The sequence below is a fragment of the Schistocerca gregaria genome, chromosome 9 (genome assembly GCF_023897955.1).
Source record: "Schistocerca gregaria isolate iqSchGreg1 chromosome 9, iqSchGreg1.2, whole genome shotgun sequence".
Lineage (NCBI taxonomy): Eukaryota > Metazoa > Arthropoda > Insecta > Orthoptera > Acrididae > Schistocerca > Schistocerca gregaria.
This window is the reverse complement of record NC_064928.1, coordinates 145289256-145304797: the sequence shown is the minus strand read 5'-3', so window position 1 is coordinate 145304797 and position 15542 is coordinate 145289256. Positions and strand designations below refer to the sequence as shown.

The following is a 15542-nucleotide window of genomic DNA, read 5'->3' as shown; positions in this document are numbered from 1 at the left end:
CCTCAAAATTTTTTTATTCAATGTGATTCCTGAAACCTGCAACGTGATTTATAGTTGCCTGAGGAAATATCACGGAAAAGCGAAATAAATAAAAGATGTTCGTATAAATTTATTATTTTATATCCATAAAAATATTTGATGTTTGGCATGTAAATGAGAAAATTTAGGAAAAATTTGAAATTAGGATTAAAAATCATAGGGTGTCGCTAAGTATTCTCACTATGACAGATATTTAATTTACTTTCCATTTTAACCAGATACTAGTGTCTTCGAGCATCTCATTGTTCATGACATATTTCCTGAACGACTAAAGTCTAGATCAAGCGTTGCATATCTACCGCTCATAGAATGACAACGCGTCAGTGCTCCGTCTACGAAAAACTGGTATATGACCTGATGGTCCCACGCGTTTACGCTCAATGGACACTGAAGTTCCACCTGGCGAAGTCAGCGTCGACTGTCAACTGAATAATAGTCCATGTTTAGGTTGTTTACCTGGCCATAATCCTTAAATGTGGCATCATCACTAAACGAGTTGTGCGATACATCTGGAGTATCCTGTCGTGATGCCCATGTACAGAAGTTAACACTATTCTCATAATCTTTCCCATGCAACTCCTGCTGAAGAGAGACGAGATAGGGATCGAACCTATTTCCATGGAGATTACGTAGCACACGCGTTACTCTTGCCACCTCCTCGTGCGACTGCGCGGGACCTAATGTGAGGATCAACTGCAACAGCAGCAAGAATGTTATTTCCCCCCCTCTTTTTTCGTCACCTGTTTCCTTCTCTTACGTACGGAGCTGTGGCTCAAATTCAAAGATATAGTAGCAGCAGCAATTGAGAGATTCATACCTCATAAATTGGTAAGAGATGGAACGGATCCCCCGTGGTACACAAAAAAGGTCCGAACGCTGTTGCAGAGGCAACGGAAAAAGCATGCGAAGTTCAGAAGAACGCAAAATCCCGAAGATGGGCTAAAATTTACAGACGCGCGAAATTTGGCACGTACTTCGATGCGAGATGCCTTTAATAGGTTCCACAACGAAACATTGTCTCGAAATTTGGTAGAAAATCCGAAGAAAATCTGGTCGTATGTAAAATACACAAGCGGCAAGACGCAGTCAATACCTTCGCTGCGCACTGCCGATGGTACTGTTATCGACGACTGTGCCGCTAAAGCGGAGTTATGAACGCAGTTTTCCGAAATTCCTTCACCAGGGAAGACGAATGGAATATTCCAGAATTTGAAACACGAACATCTGCTAGCATGAGTTTCTTAGAAGTAGATACCTTAGGGGTTGCGAAGCAACTCAAATCGCTTAATACGGGCAAGTCTTCAGGTCCAGATTGTATACCGATTAGGTTCCTTTCAGATTACGCTGATACTATAGCTCCCTACTTAGCACTCATATACAACCGCTCGCTCACCGATAGATCTGTACCTACAGATTGGAAAATTGCGCAGGTCGCACCAGTGTTTAAGAAGGGTAGTAGGAGTAATCCATTTAACTACAGACCTATATCATTGACGTCGGTTTGCAGTAGGGTTTTGGAGCATATGCTGCATTCAAACATTATGAACCACCTCGAAGGGAACGATCTATTGACACGTAATCAGCATGGCTTCAGAAAACATCGCTCTTGTGCAACGCAGCTAGCTCTTTATTCGCACGAAGTAATGGCCGCTATCGACAGGGGATCTCAAGTTGATTCCGTATTTCTAGATTTCCGGAAAGCTTTTGACACCGTTCCTCACAAGCGACTTCTAATCAAGCTGCGGAGCTATGGGGTATCGTCTCAGTTGTGCGACTGGATTCGTGATTTCCTGTCAGGAAGGTCGCAGTTTGTAGTAATAGACGGCAAATCATCGAGTAAAACTGAAGTGATATCAGGTGTTCCCCAGGGAAGCGTCCTGGGACCTCTACTGTTCCTGATCTATATAAATGACCTGGGTGACAATCTGAGCAGTTCTCTTAGACTGTTCGCAGATGATGCTGTAATTTACCGTCTAGTAAGGTCATCCGAAGACCAGTATCAGTTGCAAAGCGATTTAGAAAAGATTGCTGTATGGTGTGTCAGGTGGCAGTTGACGCTAAATAACGAAAAGTGTGAGATGATCCACATGAGTTCCAAAAGAAATCCGTTGGAATTCGATTACTCGATAAATAGTACAATTCTCAAGGCTGTCAATTCAACTAAGTACCTGGGTGTTAAAATTACGAACAACTTCAGTTGGAAGGACCACATAGATAATATTGTCGGGAAGGCGAGCCAAAGGTTGCGTTTCATTGGCAGGACACTTAGCAGATGCAACAAGTCCACTAAAGAGACAGCTTACACTACACTCGTTCGTCCTCTGTTAGAATATTGCTGCGCGGTGTGGGATCCTTACCAGGTGGGATTGACGGAGGACATCGAAAGGGTGCAAAAAAGGGCAGCTCGTTTTGTATTATTGCGTTATAGGGGAGAGAGTGTGGCAGATATGGTAAGCGAGTTGGGATGGAAGTCATTACAGCATAGACGTTTTTCGTCGCGGCGAGACCTTCTTACGAAATTTCAGTCACCAACTTTCTCTTCCGAATGCGAAAATATTTTGTTGAGCCCAACCTACATAGGTAGGAATGATCATCAAAATAAAATAAGAGAAATCAGAGCTCGAACAGAAAGGTTTAGGTGTTCGTTTTTCCCGCTCGCTGTTCGGGAGTGGAATAGTAGAGAGATAGTATGATTGTGGTTCGATGAACCCTCTGCCAAGCACTTAAATGTGAATTGCAGAGTAGTCATGTAGATGTAGATGTGTGGGGTGTTACACTACCATTTTCACGTAACTGGTTGAAGAGGTCGATAAATAATTACCGAAATGGTTGACGTCTATTGGGATATCTTGCCGCATACGCCGTACAAGAACGAACTGCATTTTTCCTACTCTCTCCATACACCATCAGCATATCGGCTTTTTTTGCATTGGTAAATTCCATCGTCCACTCACAACCTACTGTTTGAAATGTCAGGTACGGACTGGGAAATTGGAATGCACTCCAGGAACACACAAGAACACAATAAGTAAACATAACATCGTACCTAGCAGCTACGAAGACCGAATGGCACAAACAATTGTCGGTACGTAAACCATTCAAAATAGTAAATCTTGTAAAACACTCGGACTAAAATCCTGCAACAAACAACACTGACCTTTTAATTTACCCTACTTTTAGTTTGTTAATGTCAGTAGCCATTGTTCCACTTAAAAATTGCATGTTTGCATAAAAATACAGTAAGTGCTATTACAGTCTGTTGGCTAACAATGCCACCCACCGACTACCATTCTATTCTGTGAAAACTACACATAAATATCACTTTCATGTCCATAGTATTTGGGGTAAAAGATTGGTGAGTCACCCTGTATAAATTGTGCATTCTCACAGCCTTACAGTCGTAAGTGACAGATAAAATGCATTTGACTAATACTGACTTTCAGATTAGTCAAAAATGGTTCAAATGGCTCTGAGCACTATGGGACTCAACTGCTGTGGTCATTAGTCCCGTAGAACTTAGAACTACTTAAACCTAACTAACCTAAGAACATCACACACATCAATGCCCGAGGCAGGATTCGAACCTGCGACCGTAGCAGTCGCACGGTTCCGGACTGCGCGCCTAGAACCGCGAGACCACCGCGGCCGGCTCAGATTAGTCCATTCCATATGTGCAGTTACGGATGTGGTCATTGCTGTACGTTGCCTCCGTATCTCAAACATATCACCACTCCATCGGCGCCCTCTCTCACCTATCAATCACTAAAGTACAAAACGTGCAGCCATGCGTTATTACGTCACGCTCATCGTTTAACTTGAGACCGAAAACACTGTTTATAATCTGAATTAGCTGCATCGTGGATGACGAACTAAAATTGTGATTTAATTTTTCGCATTATTTAGTCCATCTGCTTCTCCTCCCTCCCCCTTAGTGTCTGTCCGTCTCCCTGTCTTTCTCTCTTCAATTTTATCACTCCCACCGCAATAGAAGGCTGGTGGTTCTTACCCCTACAGTATTTCGTACCAGATTGCAACTACTCTGTGATTGAAATCGTTCTGGGGGCTATGATCAGCTTTTTATACAAGGATTTTCTCGCATACGCACATGCCAAATATATTTCACACACGTGTAACATATTTCATACGTATTTGCACACATCTTTAACCTGCGTGTCTAGTGAATTTTGCCTCGTCTGCGAAATGTATTGTGAATACTTTGAAGCAAAGTAATAAGTTAAAACGTCGTGCCTCATGTAGCAATTTTAATGCTTCAACAACGCCAATCTAGTAAGTTATAAACTTTTTTCCTTTCTTCATTTTGTACAGGTCGCCGCGGAAAAAACGGGTTGTAGAGGTGGGAAGTCTCTAACTACTCTCATTCTCAAATACTGAATGGCTGATATGAGTATTTCCGCATCATTGGCTACACTGCATTTTTACCCCCAGCACCTCTGATAGGCGGATGGTTCTTACCCTCACAGTGACTTCTTCCAACTGCAAATGATGTTTGTGCCAACTTTGCTTGCAATGGGTCTAGTGATTTAGGAAGCGATGTGGAACATACATGTTGTTGCTGTTGTTGTTGTTGCCTTCACTCCAGAGACTGGTTTGATGCAGCTCTTCATGCTACTCTACCCCGTGCAAGCTTCATCTCCCAGTACCTACTGCAACCTACATCCTTCTGAATCTGCTTAGTGTATTCGTCTCTTGGTCTCCCCCCGCGATTTTTACCCTCCATGCTGCCCTCTAATACTAAACTGGTGATCCGCTGATGCCTCAGAACATGTCCTAGCAACTGATCCCTTCTTTTAGTCAAGTTGTGCCACAAACTTCTCTCCAATCCTATGCAATACCTCCTCATTAGTTATGTTATCTTCCCACCTAATCTTCAACATTCTTCTGTAGCGCCACATTTCGAAAGCTTCTATTGTCTTCTTGTCCAAATTATTTATTGTCCACGTTTCACTTCCATATATGGCTACACTCCATACGAATACTTTCAGAAACGACTTCCTGACACCTAAATCTATACTCGATGTTAACAAATTTCTCTTCTTCACAAACGCTTTCCTTGCCATTGACAGTCTACATTTTATATCCTCTACTTCGACCATCATCAGTTATATTGCTCCCCAAATAGCAAAACGCCATTACTACTTTAAGTGTCTCATTTCCTAATCTAATTCCCTCGGCATCACCTGATTTAATTCGACTACATTCCATTATCCTCGTTTTGCTTTTGTTGATGTTCATCTTATATCCTCCTTTCAAAAGACTGTCCATTCCGTTCAGCTGCTTTTCCAGGTCCTATGCTGTCTCTGACAGAATTACAATGACATCGGAGAACGTCAAAGTTTTTATTTCTTCTCCATGGATTTTAATTCCTACTCCGAATTTTTCTTTTGGTTCCTTTACTGCTTGCTCAATGTACAGACTGAACATACAACATTTTTATAATTTGTATTGGTATCTAGGTTTCGAGTTACTGCAGTTAAGTCACCAGGCGGAGATGTACAGGATCAACTACATTTTGGCGCATGTGCAGCTAGACGATAGTAGGGTGGAGGTGATTGCATTTTGCTGTGCAACCAAGTGATTCCAAAAAGCTCCCCCTCCGCGTAGAGGAATAAATTGGCTCCTCCCACGCGCCTACTGCGCTAAGTGTTCGCGCTGCCCGCTCACCTCGCTGCTGGCCGAGTTACCACCGCGGCGTCGCATGATCTGCGCCCGGCCTTGACTAACACTCGCTGTAAGACTTACTTAACGCAGCTCGCAGCTGGACACAGGCGAGCATCAGTAGCCTTGCGGGAGTCTGGACCGTGAAGAAATGCCGTTCTCGCTGTCGTGAGTACCTCCTTAAGTTTGTCGTCTTATTGTTCACTGTTCGAAATCATGTTGTGGATATAGTGTGCTAGCAAATGAGCTAGTACCAAAGACATATTCTCTGTGATAAATGAAAGTTGCTGTTAGAGAGAGCGTAAAATACAACTGTAGTGAAGGAAAGATCTAAATAATAGATGGCGAATGTTTACTGTACCAGTGAACGTGAACGAGCATGTGATATACCAATAATACGGAAAGTACGTCGAAAGACGCAACCATTTCACACGTCTTCGCACTGTAATACGTAGACTGTTTTTAATAATGAAAAAGCTATTGTTGAAATAGGAAATATCATAACCAAAAACTGGCTTTTCACTTGATTTGTTTCTCTGTATTACGGCGTAATACGTCAAAAGATAAGTCATTTTTTTGCAAAATCTATTTTTCCTGATTGGAAGAGCCCTGGTAGGAGCAAAATATCTTTGTCTTTGCGAATACCAAATATGTTAGTCACAAGTTAAATTAAAAGTTAAGTCCTTTTATACTCTTCCAAATAAAATACAATTCTGTGGATCTGGCTTCACCTAACCTCAGGAGCCGGAAATGAACACTGAAATTACCAACACCAGAAGAAAGCTGTTTTCCGACGCAGAAGTCTACTTTTCAGCATTCCGCTGTCGTCGACGAGAGCTTAACTGAGGGACTGCAAGCAGACGGCGAGTGAGGCCGCCAGCTCTAGTCGACGGCAACTGTCCGCGGCTGCTGCTTCTCTCTTTTTGTCCTCTTCCTTAAGAGGGAGTGTTGGTGGAGGTTATTGTCGCATTTGAAGATTTCCTCCTGTTTTTTTTTGTCTGATGTGATATATGTGCTGATCTTTTGTTAGTTGCTATTTGTTGTTTTTCTTTGTTATTCTCCTCCTGCAGGAGTAGCGATTTGGGTCTTTTGTATTTCTCCCTTTGTTGCTCGTATTGCCTAAGAGTGTTGATGAGTTCATTTTGCGGAGTTTCGCACCGTGGCGTAGAAAGTTTCTGCCATAGCACGGAAATGCCTTGATAGTGGCTCAATGTCTGCAGCTTCATGGCCGCGGTCCATCGGTTTCCTTAAATAGCTGCTCTCCAGGAAAAGGCGTGCTGCCTCGTAGAAACTCGTGACCGGATGTAGGTGTGGTCTTGAGACGCGGCCAGGGACCACCAGCTGTTGCCTGGCGAGATAGTTTGGTGATCCGCAGCTTTCGGTGCACTTCCTGGCGGACTGGAGGCGTCCTTGAAAACGCCACATGGCCGCTACGGACCGGGTGAGTTTTTCTTTCCGTGTCTCACGCGCTGTAGCTGTCACGTGTGTTGCGGCTGGAGCTCCCGGACAGCACAGCAGTCAACCTAAATACACTAATGGCCATTAAAATTGCTACGCCACGACGATGACGAGCTACAGACGTGAAATTTAACAGAGAGGAATAACGAGCTGACATGAGGAAAGTTTCCAACCGTTTTCTCATACACAAACAACAGTTGGCCGGCGTTGCCTGGTGAAACGTTGTTGTGATGCCTCGTGTAAGGAGGAGAAATGCGTACACCATCACGTTTCCGACTTTTATGAAAGTCGGATTATAGACTATCGCGATTGCGGTTTATCGTGTCGCGACGTTGCTGCTCGCATTGGTCGAGATCCAATGACTGTTAGCAGAATATGGAATCGGTGGGTTCAGGAGGGTAACACGGAACGCCGTGCTGAATCCCAACGGCCTCGTATCACTAGCAGTCGAGATGACAGGCGTCTTATCCGCATGGCTGTAACGGGTCGTGTAGCCACGTGTCGATCCCTGGGTCAACAGATCGATACGTTTGCAAGACAACCATCTGTACGAACAGTTCGACGACGTTTGCACCAGCATGGACCATAAGCCCGGAGACCATGGCTGCGATTACCCTTGACGCTGCATCACAGACAGGAGCGCCTGCGATGGTGTACTCAACGACGAACCTGGGTGCACGAATGGTAAAACGTCGTCTTTTCGGACGAATCCAGTTCTGTTTACAGCAGCATGATGGTCGCATCCGTGTTTGGCGACATCGCGGTGAACGCACATTGGAAGCGTGTATTCGTCATCGCCATACTGGCGTATCACCCGGCGTGATGGTATGGGGTGCCATTGGTTACACATCTCGGTTACCTCTTGTTTGCATTGACGGCACTTCGAGCAGATGTCTTACGACCTGTGGCTCTACCCTTCATTAGATCGCTGCGAAACCCTACATTCCAGCAGGATAATACACGACCGCATGTTGCTGGGCCTGTACGGGCCTTTCTGGATACAGAAAATGTTAGACTGGTGCCCTGGCTAACACATTCTCCAGATCTCTCACCAATTGAAAACCTATGGAAAACGTCTGGTCAATGGTGCCAAGCAACTGGCTCGTCACAATACGCCAGTCACTACTCTTGATGAGCTGTGGTATCGAGTTGAAGCCGCATGGGCAGCTGTACCTGTGCACGTCATCAAAGTTCTGCCTGACTCAGTCCAGGCGTATCAAGACCGTTATTACGGCCAGAGGTGGGTGTTTTGAGTACTGATTTCTCAGGATCTATGCACCCAAATTGCGTGACAATGTAATAACATGTCAGTTCTAGTGTAATAGATTTGTCCGCTGGATACCCATATATCATCTGCATTTCTTCTTGGTGTATCAATGTTAAGGCCAGTAGTGTAGCTAGGGGAAGTACTGGGATATTTCTGTTTTAAAAGTCGCGACTGGTACTACGTCCTCGGTTTACTTAGAGGCTGGTGTTGAAACACTTCTTTCAAAAGCGCTTAGAGGTTTTCAGAATAGTTTCCAAAATGCGACTGCAAGAGATAAAACATAAGATTCATGTTGCTTTGAGCAAAATATGTTATTTCGCTGTTTCAAAGCTAAGGGCACTCAAGGCAGAACTCGCCTGCCAGAGGCGACATAGGATTATTGTCCTTAGTCCGAAATTGATTTGGTTAATGTCCAAAAATTTTTATCGTCCCTCCACTTCTTTCATTATCAAACTCACTACTACTTCAGGGGAGGTTTACTATCTTTTGGCCCGAAAAAAGCACGTTCTTTGAGAATTTTTTTCTCGGGATGTGTTATAGATATCAATGGCAAATTTAGTCAAAATGTTTATTGGTATTTCCTCTACAAACTGGACTTTTTCAATAGGAAATGTCGAAGAGCAAAGGCGGAAGTGCCGTCGGAACGAAACAAAATTTCGCGCGTTATGTCACAGGTCAGCGGGCTAGACTGAAATCAAAATTGAGTTGACGTTAGCGAAGTATATAAGATTCGTTAGTTCAACTTCGCTTAAGTTATTTGGATCATAGGAAACAGAATGGCGGCCATTGAAAAAAAATAGTTTTTTCATCGATTTTTCGACTTCATCTGCCAAGTAAAAATATTCATAGTTGATGGATCGGAATAAAAGTGGTACAACTCCTAGACAATTTAGATAGCTTCGTCGGAAACAAAGAATCATGCCAATCGGTTCAGTAGATTTGAATTTACCATAGCGCGCGATAAAGAAAACGTCATTTCGAGAAAAACGCGTTTGAAGTTTTGACTACATATAAATGCAATGTTATGCAACTTACGTCCGATCTGCTATTCCGGGTCCATAAACTAGTCCCTCTTCTTCCTCATACAGGGCGTTCTGCTCGATCTGGGCCATCCTGCGCTGCTCCAGAGTCGCTCATACGGCTGGTGACAAGCGGTTTTCGGCCGCTTGAATTCGATGGTTGTCCGAATGCTTGGCGAAATGCGTCGTATAGAGTCCCAGGGTGACGTCTATCGTTGTCATGATCTTCAGAATCGCTGAATACCCTTAGTTGAAACTGCTCACTACCAGGAAAGTCACAATCTCCATAGTCTTTGCACCAGAATGCAAATGCTTTGGGGCTAACTTCCAAACACACGCGAGCAAACTTTCATTTGAATTTTGTGTGTTCCCTCCCAAGCACCGGTAGAATAACTCGTCCTCCGAAATAAAAACTGGTTCGTGAAAAAGGCCGATTTCAGGCAGGTACGTTTTTTGTTCAACTGAGAATAACATTTCCTTTCCGTATTCGAAAAAACTGTTTCAGGGGTGGATACTAAACACTTTTATGGATCCAAAAATGTATTTTTAAAAGAAATCGATTTGTTTAACCACAAGGTAGTAAACCTCCCCTTAATGCATGAGGACGTATACTATCAACCGATACCTTCTTTCAGTCGAATAAGGCTCTTTTTTTTTTTAGATTCAGTTGCTCTTCAATGGTTATCCGACCCACATATATATTTAGCATTCTTATGTATCACCACATTTCAAAAGCTTCTATTCTCTTCTCATTTGGACTGTTCACCGTCAGTTTCACTTCAGTACAAGACTACACTGCAGACACCTATGTTCAGAAACGATTTACTAACATTTGAATCTATATTCAATGTCAACAAATATTCTTCACACGCACGCGCGCGCTTGGTTTGTGCAGAATCGTATAGATATCTCACGAACCAGCCGTCGTTAAACGGTACGAGGCAGCTAACATTGACGCTGACGTGGGTGCTGACGGGAAATGTAACGTCACTAGCTACAGCGCCATAGCCACACGGGACGTGCTCGTGCACGTGATTTTACGCTATCAGCTCTCCCGACCCAGTTGTCTCTTTCATTTGGTTCGCAAACCATACAGTCTGTTTACGAAAATGGAAGCGCGTAGAATTCATACGTTAGCTCTATTAAAACGCACGTTTACTACCTTGTCCATATGCTAGTCACGTTTCTCTGTCTCGGATACATAAATAAAAACTTCAGTATACATTCCCTTGTAATAACACACAAACGGAGCATGACCTTATAAAAGCTAACCAAATCGAAAAACTCATTCCTGACAGAGCGCACTTATAACATCAAATATTACGCAATTATTCCTATTACTTTATTAAGAAAGTAACCACGACCTTTTAGAAGAAACGGAGGTGGAAAAAAAAATGAGGCTGCAGCAGCACGCGAATCCTCTATCCGCAGTCTTTAACGTGGTCACTCTACCAACAACGATATGCTTAAGTGTTGAGAAAGTCTCTCCGCTTCCCTTCAAGTGGACTCTGCCATCATTCCTCTGTTTCGTTTCACAGCCAGCGTCAGTGGTATCGTTGGTGTGTGTCGTTACGTGTTGACGTGAACGTTTGTTAACGTCTGTTAAAATGCTAACCATTGAAGAACGTGTGTTTTTAGTTTAACAAGTGTTCAAAGCTGGCGGTAAATACACAGTTTCAGTTCATCAAACATTTAATTCAGTTTTCCTGGAGAAAACACTCCCACATAGCGATACTGTGCGAGATTTGATTAACAAATTTCCAAGTACGGGTTCAGTGACAGATTGCACCGAGAAGTGGGCGTCCTAGCGTTTTGTCTGAGGATATTTCTGATAAAATGTCAAAGAGACCGAATAAGTCAGTAAGAAATGTGTTAAGTGAAATACTGAACGGTTATATTCAACAAGATGGTGCAACCGCGCATACAGCGCGCGTTTCTATGTCACTGCTTGCTGATGTTTTTGGTGATCACATAATTTAACAGGGACTTTGGCCTCCACGATCGCCTGACCTAACACCACTTGAATTTTTCTTCTGGGGTGCAGCGAAAGCAACTGTCTATAAAAACTGTCCAAATTACATCGAATAATTGAAAACTGCAATATCCACTTCCACTGCTTCTTTTACAGAAGAAATATTACAGCTTGTGTTTGGATACATGATTAGACGAATTGAATTGTGTAGTCAACAACAGGGGGTGCGCTTTCAGCATTTAATGTGAAAATCTGTAAGTAAAAAATGAATATTCAATAAATTAATAACTTGGATTTCACGGAGTTTCATTTCATCATATTCACTGCGGCATACGGCACGCGCCGCTATCGTACGGCACTGCGGAGAGACTTTTTGAACACCGCGTGCGATAACCGACCTCACATTTAATGTTCCGGTCTGCTGAAGACTTTCATCGCTGATATGTCATTGACATATCATTTTAACAAATGCTACTAAGAACGAAATATTTTTGATGAATCTCCAACGTTTCGTTGCCTTATAACGGCGTACTTTCTTAACACGCGAGTTATAACCGGAAAATAACTAAACACAAAATACCTTAACCACCAATATGGCGTTTCCCGTCATTATAGTGCAATAAGTCGTACGAATAACGACGCACTCTCAAGAGATTCAAAGTATTCGTGCTTAGAAACACCATATAATCACGTGGGGTAAATTGTAACACACAAACTACCAATTATAGGCTTCATTTGAGCACGAAAAATACAATATGGCGTCTCGCAAATTCCGCTCGTGACGTAGAACCGTGCTTGTTTCTCATTGGTTCTACTTCAGGCGGAATGTTGCCGAAATATCGCGGAACTTGTGTGTTTCACGAGAGGAATAGCTTTTCAGTGTGAAATATCAGGAAATGCCATCACAAAACTTGAAAAGAGCCACGACAGCTAAGTCGCCCCCATGTAACGACGGTTTTGTTTTAAGATGATTTAGAGTGCAGCTTTAATAAATTTAAGGTTCCTTTCATTCTAAGAGTATAATTCCACATCCGCATATATACGACTGCTTTTGTTGCTAAACAGTGTACTTCATGTTTCACATCAGAACAACACAATGATTAGAGCTGGTCGCAAAATCTCTCGTGTGGCGGGAACGGAGAGAGCGACCGATCGCACGCAATAGCGCTGTCGCTGGCGAGACTGGCAGCGATATTTCGCATGTGTGGGGCACCATTTAGAAAACATACGGTATAATAATCCCTTAGATCTACATTTTACGTAAACTGCAAATCTTGCTATGTGGCGCAAGCTGAGTGTCAACCTGGCAGTTTCAAAGACATTTAAATCAAAACATCTCTATGTATTCGCGCTGTTTTACTTGTTAGTATTTATAAAACGTCATGTAATATAATGCATCGCGTCGAGTATAGTAACGTGTTACATGATGTGATATCGTATAACATGACACCAGCCATCATGTCATCCAAAATGACATTTCTCATGTCGGGAAATTCAAACAACGTGTCATTAAAGTTTACTACTTTTTGGGATAATTCCTACTGTAGATGTATCCCACACTCTACAACCACATAAATCCGTCTTTTCATCCCTCACCATACATGTAACAGAGCGTGGGTCTGAGGAAGAAATAGTCCTCTCGGGAAAATAAATCATCCCTCCCCCATCCAGAAACCAAAAAAATTGTTTTATCGTTCCCCCTGGAACAATTGCACCCCAAGAAATTTTATACCCCATAAAAGCTTTTTTAGTTATTTCAAGCATCTTCAGCCATATTGTATTATACACTGAAGAGCCAAAGAAACTGCTAAACCTGCTTAATATCGCGTAGGGCCCTCTCAAGCACGCAGCAGTGCGATAACACGACGTGGTAAGGACTCGACTAATGTCTGAAGTAGTGAAGGAGGGAACTGACACCATGAATCCTGCAGGGCTATCAAAAAACTCGTAAGAGTACGAGGAGGTGGAGATCTTTTCTGAACAGAACGTTGCAGGGAATGCCAGATATGCTCAGTAATGTTCATGTCTGGGGCGTATGGTGCCCAGCGGAAGTGTTCCTGGAGCCACTCTTAGCGACTGTGGACGTGTGGAGTGTCGCACTGTCCTGTTGAAATTGCTGAAGTCCGTCGGAACGGACAATGGACATGAATGAATGCAGGTGATCAGACAGGATGTTTCGTTAGTTTCACCTCTCTAGATGTAACAGAGGTCCCATATCACACGAACTGCACACGCCCCACTCTATTACAGAGTCTCCACAAGCTCAAACATTGCCCTGCTGACATGCAGGGTCCATGAATTCATGAGGTTGTGTCCATACACGTACATGCCCAACCACTCTATAAAATCTGAAGCGAGACTCGTTCCGACCAGGCAACATGTTTCCATCCATAAACAGTTCAGTGTCGGTGTTGACGGGCCCAAGCAAGACGTAAAGCTTTGTGTCGTGCAGTGATCAAGGGTACACGAGTGAGCCCACAGCTCCTAACGCTGATATCGATGATGTTTCGTTGAATGGTTCGCACGCTGACACTTGTCGATGGCCCAGCACTGATATCTGCAGCAGTTTGCGAAAGGGCTGCAGTTCTGTCATGTTGAATGATTCTCTTCAGTCATCGTTGGTCCCGTTCTTGCACGGTCTTTTTCCGGTCGCAGCGATGTCGGAGATTTGACGTTTTACCGGATTCCTGATATTCACGGTATACTTGTGAAATGGTCCTAGGGGAAAAGCCCACTTCATTGCTACGACGGAGTAGTTGTCTCAAAGCCCGTGCGCAAACTTCAACAACACTTTGACTCACTCAAATATTGATAACCTACCCTAGTAGTAGTAGTAGTAGTAGTAGTAGAAGTAGTAGTAGAAGTAACTGTAACCGATCTAACAACTGCACCAGGCGCTTGTTGTCTTATACAGGGTGTTACAAAAGGTACGACCAGACTTTCTGGAAACATTCCTCACACACAAATAAAGAAAAGATGTTATGTGGACATGTGTCCGGAAAGGCTTAATTTCCATGTTATAGCTAATTTCCATGTTATAGCTCATTTTAGTTTCGTCAGTATGTACTGTACTTGATTCACCGCCAGTTGGCCCAATTGAAGGAAGGTAATGTTGACTTCGGAGCTTGTGTTGACATACGACTCATTGCTCTACAGTACTAGCATCAAGCACTTCGGTACGTAGCATCAGCAGGTTAGTGTTCCTTACGAACGTGGTTTTGCAGTCAGTTCAGGTTTACAAATGCGGAGTTGGCAGTTGCCCATTTGATGTAGGAATTAGCACGGGGCAATAGCCGTGGCGCGGTACGTTTGTGTCGAGACAGATTTCCAGAATGAAGGTGTCCCGACAGGAAGACGTTCGAAGCAATTGATCGGCGTCTTAGGGAGCACGGAACATTCCAGCCTATGACTCGCGACTGGGGAAGACCTAGAACGACGAGGAAACCTGAAATGGACGAGGCAATTCTTCGTGCATTTGACGATACCCCTAATGTCAGCGTCAGAGAAGTTGCTGCTGTACAAGGTACCGTTGACCACGTCACTGTATGGAGAGTGCTACGGGAGAACCAGTTGTTTCCGTACCATGCTCAGCGTGTGCAGGCACAATCAGGAGCTGATTGACCTCCACGGGTACACTTCTGCGAATGGTTTATCCAACAATGTGTCAAACCTCATTTCAGTGCTAATGTTCTCTTTGTGGATGAGGCTTCATTCCAACGTGATCAAATTGTAAATTTTCACAATCAACATGTGTGGGCTGACGAGAATCCGCACGCAATTGTGCAATCACGTCAACAACACAGATTTTCTGTGAATGTTTGGGCAGGCATTTTTGGTGATATCTTGATTGGGCCCCCATGTTCTTCCACCTACGCTCAATGGAGCACGTTATCGTGATTTCATACTGGATACTCTACCTGTGCTGCTAGAACATGTGCCTTTACAAGTACGACACAACATGTGGTTCACGATGGAGCTCCTGCACATTTCAGTCGAAGCGTTCGTACGCTTCTCAACAACATATTCGGTGACCGATGGATTGGTAGAGGCGGACCAATTCCGTGGCCTCCACGCTCTCCTGACCTCAACACTCTTGACTTTCATTTATGGG

General features: G+C 43.6%; 1 protein-coding gene across 8 annotated transcripts in view; it reads left to right on the top strand.

Annotated features, from left to right (window-relative positions):
• LOC126292093 (uncharacterized) overlaps positions 1-15542 on the top strand; it is an 88772-nt gene that overhangs the window by 55498 nt on the left and 17732 nt on the right. The window contains exon 1 of one of the 8 annotated variants that reach the window (XM_049985910.1): positions 5735-5883. The exons of the other annotated variants lie outside the window; for them this stretch is intronic. Within the exon in view, the coding sequence (XP_049841867.1) occupies positions 5867-5883 (17 nt within the window). The 5' untranslated portion in view covers positions 5735-5866. Of the gene's footprint in view, positions 1-5734; positions 5884-15542 lie in introns of those variants that run through there. 8 annotated transcript variants of the gene reach the window in all.